The following is a 14,158-nucleotide window of genomic DNA, read 5'->3' as shown; positions in this document are numbered from 1 at the left end:
TATGACAATTAGAGAGATATGTGCTGTGTGTGTTTATGTTTATGGGCTGCTGCTAGGCTAGCTGAGCAGCTACAGCTCCTTAAACAGGCACAGCACTAACTGCACAGTGCACTCACTCACATGCATTTACTAGTGTTATGGAGTTATACAGGTAAGATGTATTATTTATATCATTATTATTATTTTATTTTTTATCATTATTATTTGCACTATTATTATTAATATTAGAGAATTACTTTCCCTGGAACTATTTTCTGCTGCCTTTTGTAATTTAACAGTTTAATCCCAAAAGGAGATATTGTTAGTCACAGGCAGTTACACGCAGTATAAAATCTGCATTATGAAAGCTATACGTCAGTAATCGCTGCAAATGAAGCGCAAATAAAGTATAAAGCCCGAGTCGTTTCATCTATTTTTAAAAAAACTTAAATAAATCGCGGTGACAAATCTCTGAGCCGCCTCGGGACATTTTTACACAGTGGTCTTTGAATATGCAGGAGATCATTCGATAAGGGTTGTAGTGTTTGTTATGATCCCTGTTTTTTCTCTAACAGTGGCTAAACGAGTCTGCTGCACTCAGGACTCTTTCACTGAGGTGTGGATGAGCCGGGCTCTCCTTTCTGAAACTATCCAACATTATAATGCCTTTTTTTAATAACATCAACAAATGACTACACCGGAACACAGGCTGGCGACTATAATTATGCACTAAAATTAAATTAAAGAAGCCGTTAAACAATGCAAATTATACCCAGCATGCATGTTGTTGTGCAGGCTGAAGTAATCGGCCCATTCTCATGATTCCCTTTGACTTTGAATCTTGAACGCATGGAGGACGACTGCGCAATAAGAGTTCCTGGAGGTCCTGCAGGAGGACTACCGGAGAAGCCCTGGGACCTTCATCTCCCCCAGAGAGAAAAATGTGCCCTGGAAACATAAACACAAACTCAGAAAAACGCAACGAGTCCACTGAAAACGCTGGATTCAGCACACGTTGGAGCTATTGACAACACAGTTAGAATATCAGCACAATGTGGGGAGCCTCTTATTCTGAAAATACCCAGCTTGATAAGAGATGATGTAATGTCTCCTTGGACTCACTTCAGTTGATCAAATTAAATATTTTGGGTCGCAGCTTTTGATTATAAGCTTGAAAGCAGAGCAACAATTATTGTTGTTGTAAACAGCTGCTTAAAGGCCACTCAGACTGCGCTTATTGACCAGGCTGTATGAAAGTACCCGAGCGTTGCCTCTAAAATTAAATAAGTCACAGCTGATATTTCAAGCTGCTGAGATCCTTTTATTTTCCACAGGAATGTCGACTTGAAACTGTGTGTGACTGTTAAAAACGGGGACATATCCTCCGGACTTTTTTTTGTCATATTGAATAGTAATAAATTAATGGTTTGGAGAAAAGAGGCGCCTGCGTGTTCTTTCCTGCGTCATTGTAAACTTTTAATTGTACTGTTGAGGGCCATCTTGGATTCTTTATAGACTAACTGTTACTATCACAAGGTGAAATTAATATGATGGTCCATTGTTTATGATTATAGGCTACTTCCTAAATGTTGCAAAAGACTCCTGAATTATTATCCAATAATCCAATAACCCTATCATTCTATTACAAACACTCCCGGGACACCTGCGCCGGTCAGAAATAATTGAAAACAAAGTTGGTCTCTTTGGAGATTTCCAACAGCAAGGACAAGAAAAAGCAACATAATCAGACCTCAGGCTTTGGAACTGAGAGTCCATTGCAGGAGTGTTTGTGAACCAAAAAAAAAAGTGGCATTGGCATTAGCTTGTTTACTACCCCTACAGACAAAAGGTTGTCTCACATGATGCATCCTGCATCCAAGTACAAAGAAAGCAGACAGCTGTCCAGACACAGCACTTGAATTTGACCACTAAAATCCTCTCTACGTCCACCATAAAACCCCGAATGGCTGTAGTAACGCTAAATCCCTTTGTTCTATAGAAAACCATAAAGTTTGAGAATGAGAGGAATTTGGACTTTAGCAAGTAGATATTCTGCAACTTAAAAAAAAAGAGGGGAAAAAACACAAATGCGCTTAACTTGAACGCCAAACACCAAAAACGCATTTTCTGCAACTGAGTTTTGGGTGTGTACTTAAGAAATATACACATGTTGGTCAGTAGCTTCAAATAATGCGTTTTGGTGCGGTTCTTATGCTGAAAAAATCAAGTCAAATTAGTCAAATAAAGACAAGTGACAAAACGAAGAAAACAAGATTATAAAAGTGTATTTATGCGCACTGGAGTTCAGCTACTGGTGTATTATTTGGAAGACGAACAGCGGCAGCTTTGGAAATATTTGTGTAAACACACTGGCCTGTGGCCTGTACGGACACATGCTCGACACATGCTGCAGCACTAGTGCAGTTCCATCACAATAATAATGATAATCTGCACATCAAAATGTCACTGTCTACGTTAACAGTGTCAAATATACTGCCGCACTGTAACGTATAAAAGTTCATACGCATGGCTTACATTTAAAGTTCAATTTCTATAAACCAAAAAGCCGCCATACTAATTGGCTTTAAATAAATGTTCTGAATTACGACATTTAAAATGTATTTGTGTGTTAACATTACTCTGATCATAACAGCGCATCTGCGGAATTAAAAAAAAAATCTTTGGCAATAAATTAAAACCACAAACTTTTCTTTCAGCAGGCAATAACAGAACAACAGCAGACAGTCCAAAACAATATTGTCAAATCATTTCCTCATCATAATCATTGCAATGATGCGTATTAGCGCGGTATAAATAAGTAATGTGAGGGTATGAATAAGTGATGCACTAATAAAATTGAAAAGTTAGGGCAGCAGATCAAGACAAGTGAAGAATGCGTGATAGGAGTTTAAAAGACTACACAACACACAAGAGGAATTAAGGTGTTTAAACGAAGGGGAAATGGCACTCCTGGTTGCATTTAAGTCGAAGTATTTGTCATAACGTGGCAAAATATGAGCAGCTAACGTCCATCACTTGGTAATATCCGCCTTCCGATGGTTTAAACACTGGCTATTCTCGCCTTGGTGCGCTCAGACCATCAGTCAAAGAATAAGGTTTCACATGGGGTTATTTCCCTGCATGGACTCCCAGCAGCTGATATTCTGCTAGCAGTAGGACCCAGCAAAGTTTGATTTGGTTGCACCAAATGAGCAGGCTAGGAATATGCAGAGTTTGCACGCAAAGGGGTCTGCAACCGAGTGATCAATCCTCTACTTATTTTATGTTATCAGAGCTTATAGATGAACATCCCAACTATTTGAAGGAATAGCCAAATGTCTCTGTTGCGTGCGCAAAAGAGAAGGTGTTGTAAACCATTCTTCGCTTAAATATCACCGTTGGAGCTCTAACTTTACGACTGTGTCTGTGGAATTTAAGTTATGTATTGCTACCTAGCGCCATAATTACAATGGTTAACCTAGGTGTCACCCTCTTGTTAAGAACAACTCTCAGTTCAAAAATGACGCTCCTAAATATCGCAGAGTGTTTGGCTCTGCGTCGATAAATCCTGTGCCAACACTAACACACACAAGAACAGTGACACACACACACACACAATGGGCGCAGTTCACCAATACACTGTTGCACAGTTAGCTGGAGTCAAGGCTAAATGTGGGGAGCCTGTGTAATCATATTACTGTCCCCTCATGGCCTAGATAAGTTTAATTGGATGTAAGTCGGGCAGTTAAACTTGGTTGTATGAGCTGCGAACAGTTTCAAGCAACACTAAAGAGCCTTGTTTTTTTTTTACTGAGGTCTCAGTGAATGCACCATGCGTGAAGCGTTTGTGGTGGCAACAATAGCTTACAAGATAAGGACGTGTGTTGCTGTTACATTTAGAGCAATCTCCAGAGTGTATTTCTCGTTCAACCACTAGGACATAAAGCTTTCACAACAATGTGTTAAACTTTTTTTTACTAGAAGTATTAAATGATTTCACATCTCAAGAAAATCCTCCAATGGCGACTGCTGGCTCCAGCTCCTATATGTTATTTAAATGACCTGGAAAAACCTGGAGGTCCTAAGCGCAGAACACAGTAAACGCTGAAGTGGTGTATCTTTCTTTGAACACATTCTAGATGCGCCCAAAGTGAGCTTGTGTTTGATATTTTGCTGGAGGGGCTCTTAGCTTCACGGTTAATACCATTATAAGAAAGTCAGAATAAAGAGAATTTTAGGCGCAGAAATTACTGGAGGCTATGGCCTGTCACATGCCGACATACTTAAACAGCTATGTTTAGGCACAGGCGAGTATTACTCCTCTATTAACTGCACAGTTAATCTGAAATATGTGCACCCCCCTTTAAAATCAGCGGGGATAACATGACCATTGTTTAAAAACAACCCAGGGTTGATTAGGTATACTAAATAAACCGTTTTGGCCAGGGTTCGGAAATTACGCACAAGACGGCACAAAATTACGCACGACCTGCAAGCCGTTGCGCAGTGGTTTGTTTTGAAATTCGTTAACTTAAATATTTTGTACTTGGTTTATTAATTATTACAATCTGAATTTGATCATATTTTGACACATGAACTACGTGTGTCTATTAAATATATACATGGATTTTTTTCAGACGTTAGGCGCAAGCGTTTTAAAATGTGGTATTTTTTTCATTCTCATGGTTAAACCTTGTCTGTTGTCGACAAAAAAAGTGTTGGCTGTGTGTACGCAGAGGGGAATCAAGTAACAAATAAATCGGGTTAAAATTGCATTAAAATATGTGTCAATTACTCTAAACAGACAAACGTTAATTTCGTATGATTGTTATATCTGAGAGGAAGGGCGCACTGGTTGGTTCTCTTCAAAGCGGGGGGTCAAAATGCATTATTTTCGTTTGTGCTCGCCTTCACAGGAGCGCTTCAGCATGTGGACCCAAAATAGAAGCTCTAAGCTTTTCGCTTTAGACCCAGATATCGTTGAAATGCCTGCTCAAACGCATTGCTCTAATGTTTGCGTTGCCGTCTGAGCTGCAGATTTTCAAAGCTTTTCTTCAGCGCCAGACCTTTAAACACAGAGGACATAAATATATTGATATTCATGTAGGGGGGGGATGTATATTCCAGGCTACACTGCATGCGCACCGAACTGATAGCGGACCCATTTTAACAGGTGACAAAGATTTTTTCTATAATGTTAAAATTTGTAAGAGCTTTAAGGCAGCCACCGCCGGCTGTGCAGATCTATGCTGCATACTTGACCTTCAGTGAGTGCGTTAAGGCCCAAGCGTCGACAGCAAAGGATAGCCCACCCTCAAATATACACAAAATTTAGGAAGAATGTCCTTTTAGTATTAGGCAGCAAAAAAGAAAGAATTACCATGTTTATTCAAAACATTGAAAAATGTTAAAAACTGAAATAAAGTCACAAAATATTACTGAGCCGAATATCACCTCAGGCGCGACATTGTAACTATGTAGTCACTCAATTTAAAAAAATGCCGATGATGCTACAATGGGTTAACCAGAACAACAACAATAAAAGATTGGCTATTGATTTGCAACCGCAACCTTGATCCTTGTTTCCCCCATCTTTAGATATTCTTCTTTCTTTCCAACAGAGACAACTGGTCAGAGAGGAATCCGGCTCCTCTGAGGCAGCACTGAAATCTTCACACCCCGTTAGGAGGGTTGTTGGACGTGCGATGGTATTGGAAAAACAAATTGATAAGATGGCACATTTCAGAAAAATAGAGCCCATAAAGAACTCATTTCAAATCATGTCAAAATCAATACATAACAGTTCTGAAAGGAGTGCAACGATATGGATCTCTCATGTTAAGCATTCCGTCTCTCTTTCTCTATCACATTAACGCTCTCCTTCAAAACACTCTCCCCCCCCCCCACACACACACACACACGCACACTCTACACTCCCCCACATACACTTTAGCAGGAATAACATTGCTTTCTATTCCTCCAGCCAGCTTCGTACCATAAACGGCAGAGGGGTGGCGGGGGACGTAGACCACATGCCACACAAGTTCTCTGCGAAGGGCACTGTGAAGCTCACTGACCTTTGGGACGCGGAGACAGGGCCGCCATAAACAGATTTAGCCAGTCTCAAAGTCAAAAGTGCTCAAGAGCAGTATTGTAAAGACCTGCAAAGCCAGCTGAGATTTCTTCCTCTTTTACAATCTGAACATCTCGAGGTTCACCGCTGTGGCTTCTTTTGACTTGTTTTAAATTTCCTCTTATACACAGTAAACGCAATTATACTAAACTAGAACACACAAGGCAAATACATGCAAACTAATATTAGCTGTTTTGCATGGCTCACGTTTAACGTTTGACGAGAGGGGATAACAGGTAAAGCACGCAGCGCACGGTTTAGCGGTTTGTTGTGCGTAAAAGCGCTTAAAAAGGTTTCCAGCACAAGATTATTCGTCACAAGGGAGAAGCAAATAAAAGGCAGAAATATCTGAACAAAGAGACTAGGGAGAAAAGTCACACATAACACCAACAGATACGTCTGGTTTGAAGTTCAAGTTAAAACAACATGTTCACATATCCGTTTGGCACACTTCAAAGGCCAGACTGCCACGTTGTTCACTCCAAACAATCGCACCGTTTTACACAGGAATCACAAAACTAGCCCGCAAACACAAACCTCTGTTTGCATCATTTCATCTCGGTGGCAAAGACGATTCACGCTGTGCTCAATGTTGTGAGTCCTCTTAATGCTTAACCCATATTTCTCTTTGTCTTTTAACAAATTATGCAAATCGCTGCTGCTGTAAATTTCAGTTAACAATTTCCTGTGTTAACTGAAACACTAATCTACTGCAATTTCCTGCAAATCAAGGATTCCAGTTAATATCTGCGTCGTCTCGCTCTATTTTCCGTATCGCCATTTACGCATTTTTTTTTACAAGCAAGTATAAAACTAGAAATGTAAATAACTCAGCCTAATTGAGTTGTTACAATTGTTGCTGTTTACAATTCAACTGCGCATTCGTGGATATTATTTCCTGAAGCGTTTGGAACAAAATTTGGAACATAATTCACGTTGAATATGTTTATTTTTAATCACGGATACTGTCGGACAGACAAGAACGTCATGGTGCATTTTGCATCTATTATTGTCCTCCAACCCATTTAACAAAGCAACACACAAACATTCGACTCTAGTTTATGTCCCTTCATGTTAAACAGCGCGTTTGATCGGCCAAAAAGATTGGAGCTGTTATGAATAATACCCTCTTCATGATCAAAAGTAATACACGCAATTTAAGATATCCAAAGTATTATTTCACAGTCTTAGTTGTTGGTAATATTGCAGCAAACACTTGGCACACTCACTGGTTATTGTGTGCATAAACCTGGTGACTCTTCAGAACTAACACACTGTGAATGTCTTTGATTAAAACAAACAAGGACATATTCATGTTGTCGTCGGTGCGTAAAAGGGTAAAACGGTCCATATCAAAACATTACGCCTGCATTTCTCTTTGTATATACAGGGGGAGTAATGCATATTCAGATGCTAGCATGTTATCTGCTATCCATGCCAAAATACTAGGTAGTCATTCAATTGAAATTACACGTCAAACCATCTTTAATCAGATGCGCAAAAGTGCATGGAAAGCATTTTTCCAAACATAAAACCAGCGGATGCCATATATCTAGTCTGGTTTGTAGACGATGCATGTTGTATATTCACAAACAATTTGAGGCTGTTCAGTTATTTCTTACATAACAAAGCTTATTTTGGAATATTTAAATGTTTTTTAATAATTATTATTGGTAATATCTGCACACTGACGCGTTAGGCCCGATCGCAGTGCGTAAAGACGGTCCTTTTCTCTCACGGAGAATATTACAGCTCATTCTATACAATACAAACACAATGCAAGAGCTGTTATTTTGATTGAACAGTAAAAAAGGAAGACATCTGTAGCCTAACAGGGGAGTGTGGACGTTTATAGTATAAGGTAAAAAGACTTCTGTGTACTGCAGAGGCAGCAAAGCAGTGTAACCACAACATGAGACAGAAGATTTAATCACTGCGGTGAGGTTTTTGTAAGATCAAAGCCAAATGTGTCTTCTCTTAATGACGCTGAATATTAAATATGTATTTAATATAAATGTTCATGGTGGTAAATAAAATAGAAAAAGAATCGAGTTAAGTAATGAGCTCACGTCATCCTCCATGTGTGTATTTGTGCTGTGATCATGCACAGACTAGGACTCAGGAAGGCCGTTCTGTGGCTCGGTTGGAGCGGCCGTTCACAGTTCACTGAAAAGGCAACATCTGATCTCAACATTGAGACAGAACAACAGTTTCCTACTTCAAACTGAGAGTGAAGGCTACTGAGGACAAACGCATTAACGCTTAGTTAGTTAGCAGAAAGGAAAAGACTGCACAGCCCTGCATTGCTTTACACGTCTCTGCCAGTAGGGAGAGCTTTAAGGATGTTAGATTATAACAGAACCATGTCTGCTTGTGGGGATGTGTGCCATTTGAGGAAGATCTTTTATCTGATCTGTTGGCATGTTTTTATATGTATTTACAGCGTGTTTAACCCCCTAATGCAAACCAGAGGAGAGGATGCACGTGGAGAAGGACTGGCCAAGAGGCTCGACTATATGGAGCACTGGGGTGTAACCCTATTACTGCTTTACAGAGCTGTTGCGTGTTTAGCTGCACCGTTATAGGCTTGTAGCACCAGTGACATTGATTAGGTCGAACTTCAAAGGAAGAAAGGGAAGCTTTAGAAAACAGAGGAAGGTGATTTTTTTGCCTAAATATAATATAGTTGTTATAGACAACAATAAAAAGGAATAAAATTCAATGCAACATGGGGTTTAGGATGAGCATCTGGCCGCCATTTTGCATTGAGAGCTATATAGCTACCTTTGCGGCCATAATAACACACAGCCAACCTGTGTGGGCTCCTATTGATTATAGTTCACAGCATGTCCAGCCGTGTGCCAACAAAACACCCTCTCAAATTCGTCCAAATGCCCTATTAATGTTGGGATCTTTATTTCACTGCAGAGGACACACAGGTATCTTGAAAGTGTGTTACAGGTCATGTCTAATAAAATAATCCACGCAGTCAGAAAAGCGGACTTTTAAAGCAGAGCATTCAGAGAGGCGACCCATTGACACACTGAGGTTACACCAATAAACGTTTCAATATTCTGTTTATTGAAGACCTTACGCATATACATTCATATCATTATTACTTTTACAAGACAACGTAGCAATCCTTACAAGCGCAAAGAAGGGAATGCGATGAGGGACGAGAATAAAAGAACGATAACAAACAACTATTACACAGAAACAGGGTTTCTTTAAATGTCATGTCTGGTACATTTGCTTGCATACCATCTCTTAGATCCACTCTTGGCAGTATAATATAATAGGCCTACATTTCCAACCCTTACAACCACAAATAGGCTATATGGAATGCGATATTGTACACGACGATCAATAACATAAAACACTATTACATAGCGATAAGGACTCCTCAAACAGGATGCAAATAGTAACATATGTAATTTCATTTTACAAAGTTATACACGAGTACAAGGTAGGGAGAGGGACAACACTGAGCACGTTGCGAGGAGCAAGTACATTACGCAGGCCTGATAGGCCCCCCGCTCTTCCTCCCTAATCATAATAACAATAATAATAATAATTATAATAATAATACATTCGTTGGAGACGTTTGCGTCAAAACGTTGACTTGGTGTTTTCTTCTGATTTGTTCAGGAAAAAAATTGTATAAAAATTCACCTACAGAAAAAAGTGGCCCGCAAACATGACTTATAGCTATTTCACATCAATAACATGCTGCAAATACATTTCACTGCTATAGCTTACTCGTTATACATGACGGATGATGCACTGCATTCCCCCGAATTAAGGAAGCACACATGATTAACTTTTTCTAAATTTCTACATTTTTATTTTCATTTTGAGCACCAAGTTTCAGAAACGCTCTTTTAGGCCCCAAAATATCCAACCCCCTCCCCGGCCCATTTGCAAATTCAGGCGGCTCCTTCGTTGAGCCAAGTTGGCCTAAAATTGTATTTTATTCGGGTAAATTTTTCCATCACAGATCGTCGCGAGATTACTGTAGAATACATTATGTTTTTTAAACTGTTATACTCTGAATGTTGACTATAATAGCAGCTAAAAACCCGTGTTCAAACGGTGATCTCACTCAGCTAAAGAAATGCAACCCCATGCAGGATTCTGTGGTTGTTGTTCGGACAAGTTGAAAGGTAATAAAAGTAACACCAAAAAAACTACCTTTAAAAACTTGTTAGCACATGAACAAAGTAGTGGTAATTAATTTCTCAATGCGCAGTCATACGGATATGGATTACACTGCGGGTTTAGTTCTCCCTCTCCTCATGCAGATTCCCAGACTTCCAGACTTCCTGCCCGTGACCGTGAACGTGTCACAACGCCTGGTGAAAACTAAAGACGATAAGGCGGCGTTTCGTTAACCAAACAAACAAGTTATGGCTGTGGAAGTATTTATCCACCGGGAGGGAGGCTCTACTTTATCAATTACAGCTTCAGAGAAATTATTGCGCGGATGCGGCTCCAGGCGGTTCTGTCTTTCTGGCTTCAATGTTATTTTCAGGCCTATTTATTTGACATTTTACCAAGTGGCGCGCGCCCTACTAATTTTCTCTGACTACAAGTGGAACAAAAAGGATGTAGACATGACGCGTAATCCCCAAACTGAGCGATTATGCGTGGGTAACATAAGGGCGTAAACTGTTCTGTTGACATATTATGAAAACCAAGAGACACAGAAACATTCTCACAGCTTCTTGTGCGATTATACCAAACATGAAGGTACGCTTATAGAAATGTACAATATAGCTTTGTATGCCAGGTTAGTGGCGTGTTTTTGGGCTTATGCAGCCCGCACCATTGAGAGAAAAATGATCAGAAAATGTGGTGATAATTGCCTGCAATGTAAAAGATGGATAGATGAGTGCATGCATTGAAAGAAGACCTAAGGGAGCGTAGAAGGCTTGGCTTTTTACTGCCTATCGATTCACCTTCTGCCGCATCTCTAAAAGTAGGCCAAAGCTTGCTCCCTCAGCATGAGTCTCTTCTTCTTCATCCTGCGGTTCTGGAACCAGATCTTGACTTGCTGGTCGCTGAGGTTCAGACGGTCGGAGAGCTCCCTCCGCCGCTGTCTGGTGATGAACTCATTCATCATGAATTCACCCTCGAGCTCAGCCAGCTGAAGTTTGGAGTACGGCTTGCGCTTCTTTCTGGTCCGGGTGTGCATCGGGTACCACGGGGCAGCTGGAGGAGAGGGAGGAGGAGGAGGAGGAGAGGAGGGGGCATACAGCGGATTAGTCACCACAGTTGCAAAATCACGGTCACATCCAAGGTTATGAGGAGTCTACAGGGGCGTCAGTGGTCCAAGGCACGCGTGGACATTTGCCAAAGTGAATTGAACATTCATTTGAGCTTTATTTTGAAAAGCATCACATTTCTATGTAGAAGTCTTTCGCACTTAAATACTAAAACAACTAGTTTTCTTACAGATGTCTGCTGTCGTGTATATGGAAGGAATCTGAGCGTGACCTAGATCATTTCTGAGTTTCACAAAACATCCCAGATGTTTGGATTCAGTTTTAAATGAACATACAGAGAAATTACGCCCCTGCAAGCTGTCACTTCCTCCACACACAGCCAAAACGCATTTGTTTTGGTCCCTGTCTGGATGCCTGTTCATATCTCAATTCAATTCCAATTGCAGGACCAGAGCCTGTCTGATTTTTGTGAGGTTTATAATAGGTGTTTTTCTCTGTATTTTTAACCCTTTCTATAAAGAGCAGCGATGTACAGCGGTTTGTGTCACAGGAAGTTTTTATTGTTGCAGTTAAAGTAGCATTAACGTGACAATTAAGCCGTGCTTGCAAATCCCCCTACTTATTTGTGAGTTTCAGAGCATATTAAATGACTCTTGAGTACACAGCGACAGATATTAATTCTGTTTACGAGTCATTAAAAAGAAAAGTCTCCCTATTCGATGCAGCCAACCAAAGCGCCTCTTCTCTTTAAATCAATGCACTAATTTGTTTGTACAAAGAGCGACGAGACGCAGAAATCATCCTTTCTAGTTTCAGCTTTATGGACATGCAATGACAGTGTAGAGCTTTAATTCAAAGGCTGGTTTGTAATCTGGTTTGGTGAGGTTATCTGCAACTGTACACAACCACATGGCGCGTGAGGTATTTTAGGGCAACCCCTAGCGGCGTTTGCGCACCACGCAAGTACCCTGCAGGCTAATGAAGGCTGCAAGTTGTGCATCAAGATAACGAGCTCTAATGACGCTGTAATACCGCGAGTGTACGCTACGTGCAGCCCTGTGAATAATATGAACGTGCGTTTGTAATAATTGTGATCAGTAAAATAGCACTCACCTCCGCCTGCGGCTATGTTGCTTGCATGGCTTCCCGGTGACACCAGGGTCTGTGTGTCGCTGGATGGAGGCTTGCTGCCCTCGTTGAGCAGCGAGGAGCTGGAGTCGGACTCCATTGACTGACAGGATGGCGGGTCTTGCGTTAGCTGCTCGCTCCCGTAATCATATTTGGAGAAGGCGGCAGTGGTGCCAATCCCACCGTGCATCCCGTGGTCAGATGTTAATGATGATGTGTCTCTCGCCCTGTCCTCCCGTTTGAGGCTGCTGCCACCTGAGCAGGTCTCCCTGCTCCCGTTGCCGTTGTTATAGTAACATTTGCCCTCTTCTGGTCTGCTAATTTCACACGAGCGGTTGAAAGAAGGGTTAATAGACACGGGGCTGCTAAAGTAGGACTGAGAGTATCCATTGCACGGCTCCGAAGGATTCCACGGGAGGGAGCAAACATTGTCCCTTCTCGGGTAGGAGAGAGACGGTAGCCCCGCCAGTTGTCCTCCTGAAGCTCGAAAATTCGGGAAGTAAAACGTGTCTCCAGTGTGGATGTTTACCAAAGGTCCCACAAACCCTGGATTAAGGAGATTATGCTCGCCCATTTCCGCGGGCCCGACCAACAGCTTCTAGTTTATTGCAATCTGACATTTAACATAGTTAAACCTGGAGGGGCGCCTGATTGGTCATCCCCAAACCACGTGTCCAGGCTAACTTCTGCTACACATAGTACCACCCACTCGGTCCCTCTCAGACAAAACAAAACATTAACTTGTGTATTACAGAGGTTTATATGCTTTTTAAAAAATACTATAAAGCTTTTATTAAAAATGTAGAATCTTGTTTTTCCACACTTGAGTCCTGCAGAGCCTGAAAGCAGCCCGGGCTGCTTCTCCTCTTACACTGCTGGAACTGTCCATGGCCTCGTTTAATATCTTTATAAGCTGGCCAAAGTTTTTTTAAACGCTCTCTCTTATGAAAACTATTTCTCTTGAAGGAGAAGACGGTGCATATGACATCTTGTTTTCTTGCAAATTATGGTTGAATTTCATGTCACATAAAGCTGTGATGTCCCAATTTTACAAGCTTGTTTTAAGAAAAGACTGATGCTCATTGCCGCACTCTGCTCATATTTACAGTAACGGGGTCAGCAGGTTGAAGCCACTGGCTCTGTAAAACAGGACGATATTCTACAAGGTTACTTTAAGAGGGTATATTTCACATAATATCCTCTAGTACACCTCACATGAACAACTTTAACAGATACCTCCAATAAACGTTCGCAGCCAAACTCTGCTGGGATTGTTATACCTCTCACAATTCTTTTATATGAATTTTACAAGATATCAGAGGGCACTTAACTGATCCGAGCAGCTGAGAGGCTCTGCTTTATATCGCGCTAATTAGTTGATTTGTGGATGCAACTCTGGAGACGCTGAGCAAATCTGTGACATGTCACACTGCAGTCATGCCTCTGCTATTACTAAAAAAAATATATATTTTTAAACAAGCCAAATAAACACTTCACACTCCGCCACAGTGCTCTTCTTCTTCTGCACACAGCTTCGCCATGGTGAGAGCAGGATTTCGGCTTTCAGACAACAGCTGGCGCAAGAATTTCTAATGTGGCCTTCAGTCATCAAACTGCTCAAACATCATCCTCAAAGATATTCTGACTGACCTGTGCCTCCTGCATTCCCCTCCCGGGTCTACACCGCCCTCAT

At 41.1% G+C, this 14,158-nt stretch overlaps 1 protein-coding gene across 1 annotated transcript; it reads right to left on the bottom strand.

Annotated features, from left to right (window-relative positions):
- Positions 1-11,084: 11,084 nt before the first annotated feature.
- Positions 11,085-13,039, bottom strand: hoxc12a (homeobox C12a). The gene is made up of 2 exons (XM_069660688.1): positions 12,451-13,039; positions 11,085-11,323 (listed from the first exon to the last, which is right to left on the bottom strand). The coding sequence occupies exons 1-2, from the start codon at positions 13,037-13,039 to the stop codon at positions 11,085-11,087; spliced, it is 828 nt and encodes a 275-aa protein (XP_069516789.1).
- Positions 13,040-14,158: the final 1,119 nt, after the last annotated feature.

The sequence above is a fragment of the Semicossyphus pulcher genome, unplaced genomic scaffold (genome assembly GCF_022749685.1).
Source record: "Semicossyphus pulcher isolate SPU_LCO1_2020_fin unplaced genomic scaffold, fSemPul1.0.p SCAF_13, whole genome shotgun sequence".
Classification (NCBI taxonomy): Eukaryota; Metazoa; Chordata; class Actinopteri; order Labriformes; family Labridae; genus Semicossyphus; species Semicossyphus pulcher.
The sequence above is the reverse complement of the archived record's forward strand: the minus strand, read 5'-3'. Positions and strand labels throughout refer to the sequence as shown.

Bases quoted from the DNA above. Each gene is read 5' to 3' on its own strand.
- hoxc12a (XM_069660688.1), bottom strand. From the start codon at position 13,039: ATGGGCGAGCATAATCTCCTTAATCCAGGGTTTGTGGGACCTTTGGTA. The intron at 11,324-12,450 runs GTGAGTGCTATT...CCTCTCCTCCAG, and splicing joins CAACATAGCCGCAGGCGGAG to CTGCCCCGTGGTACCCGATG.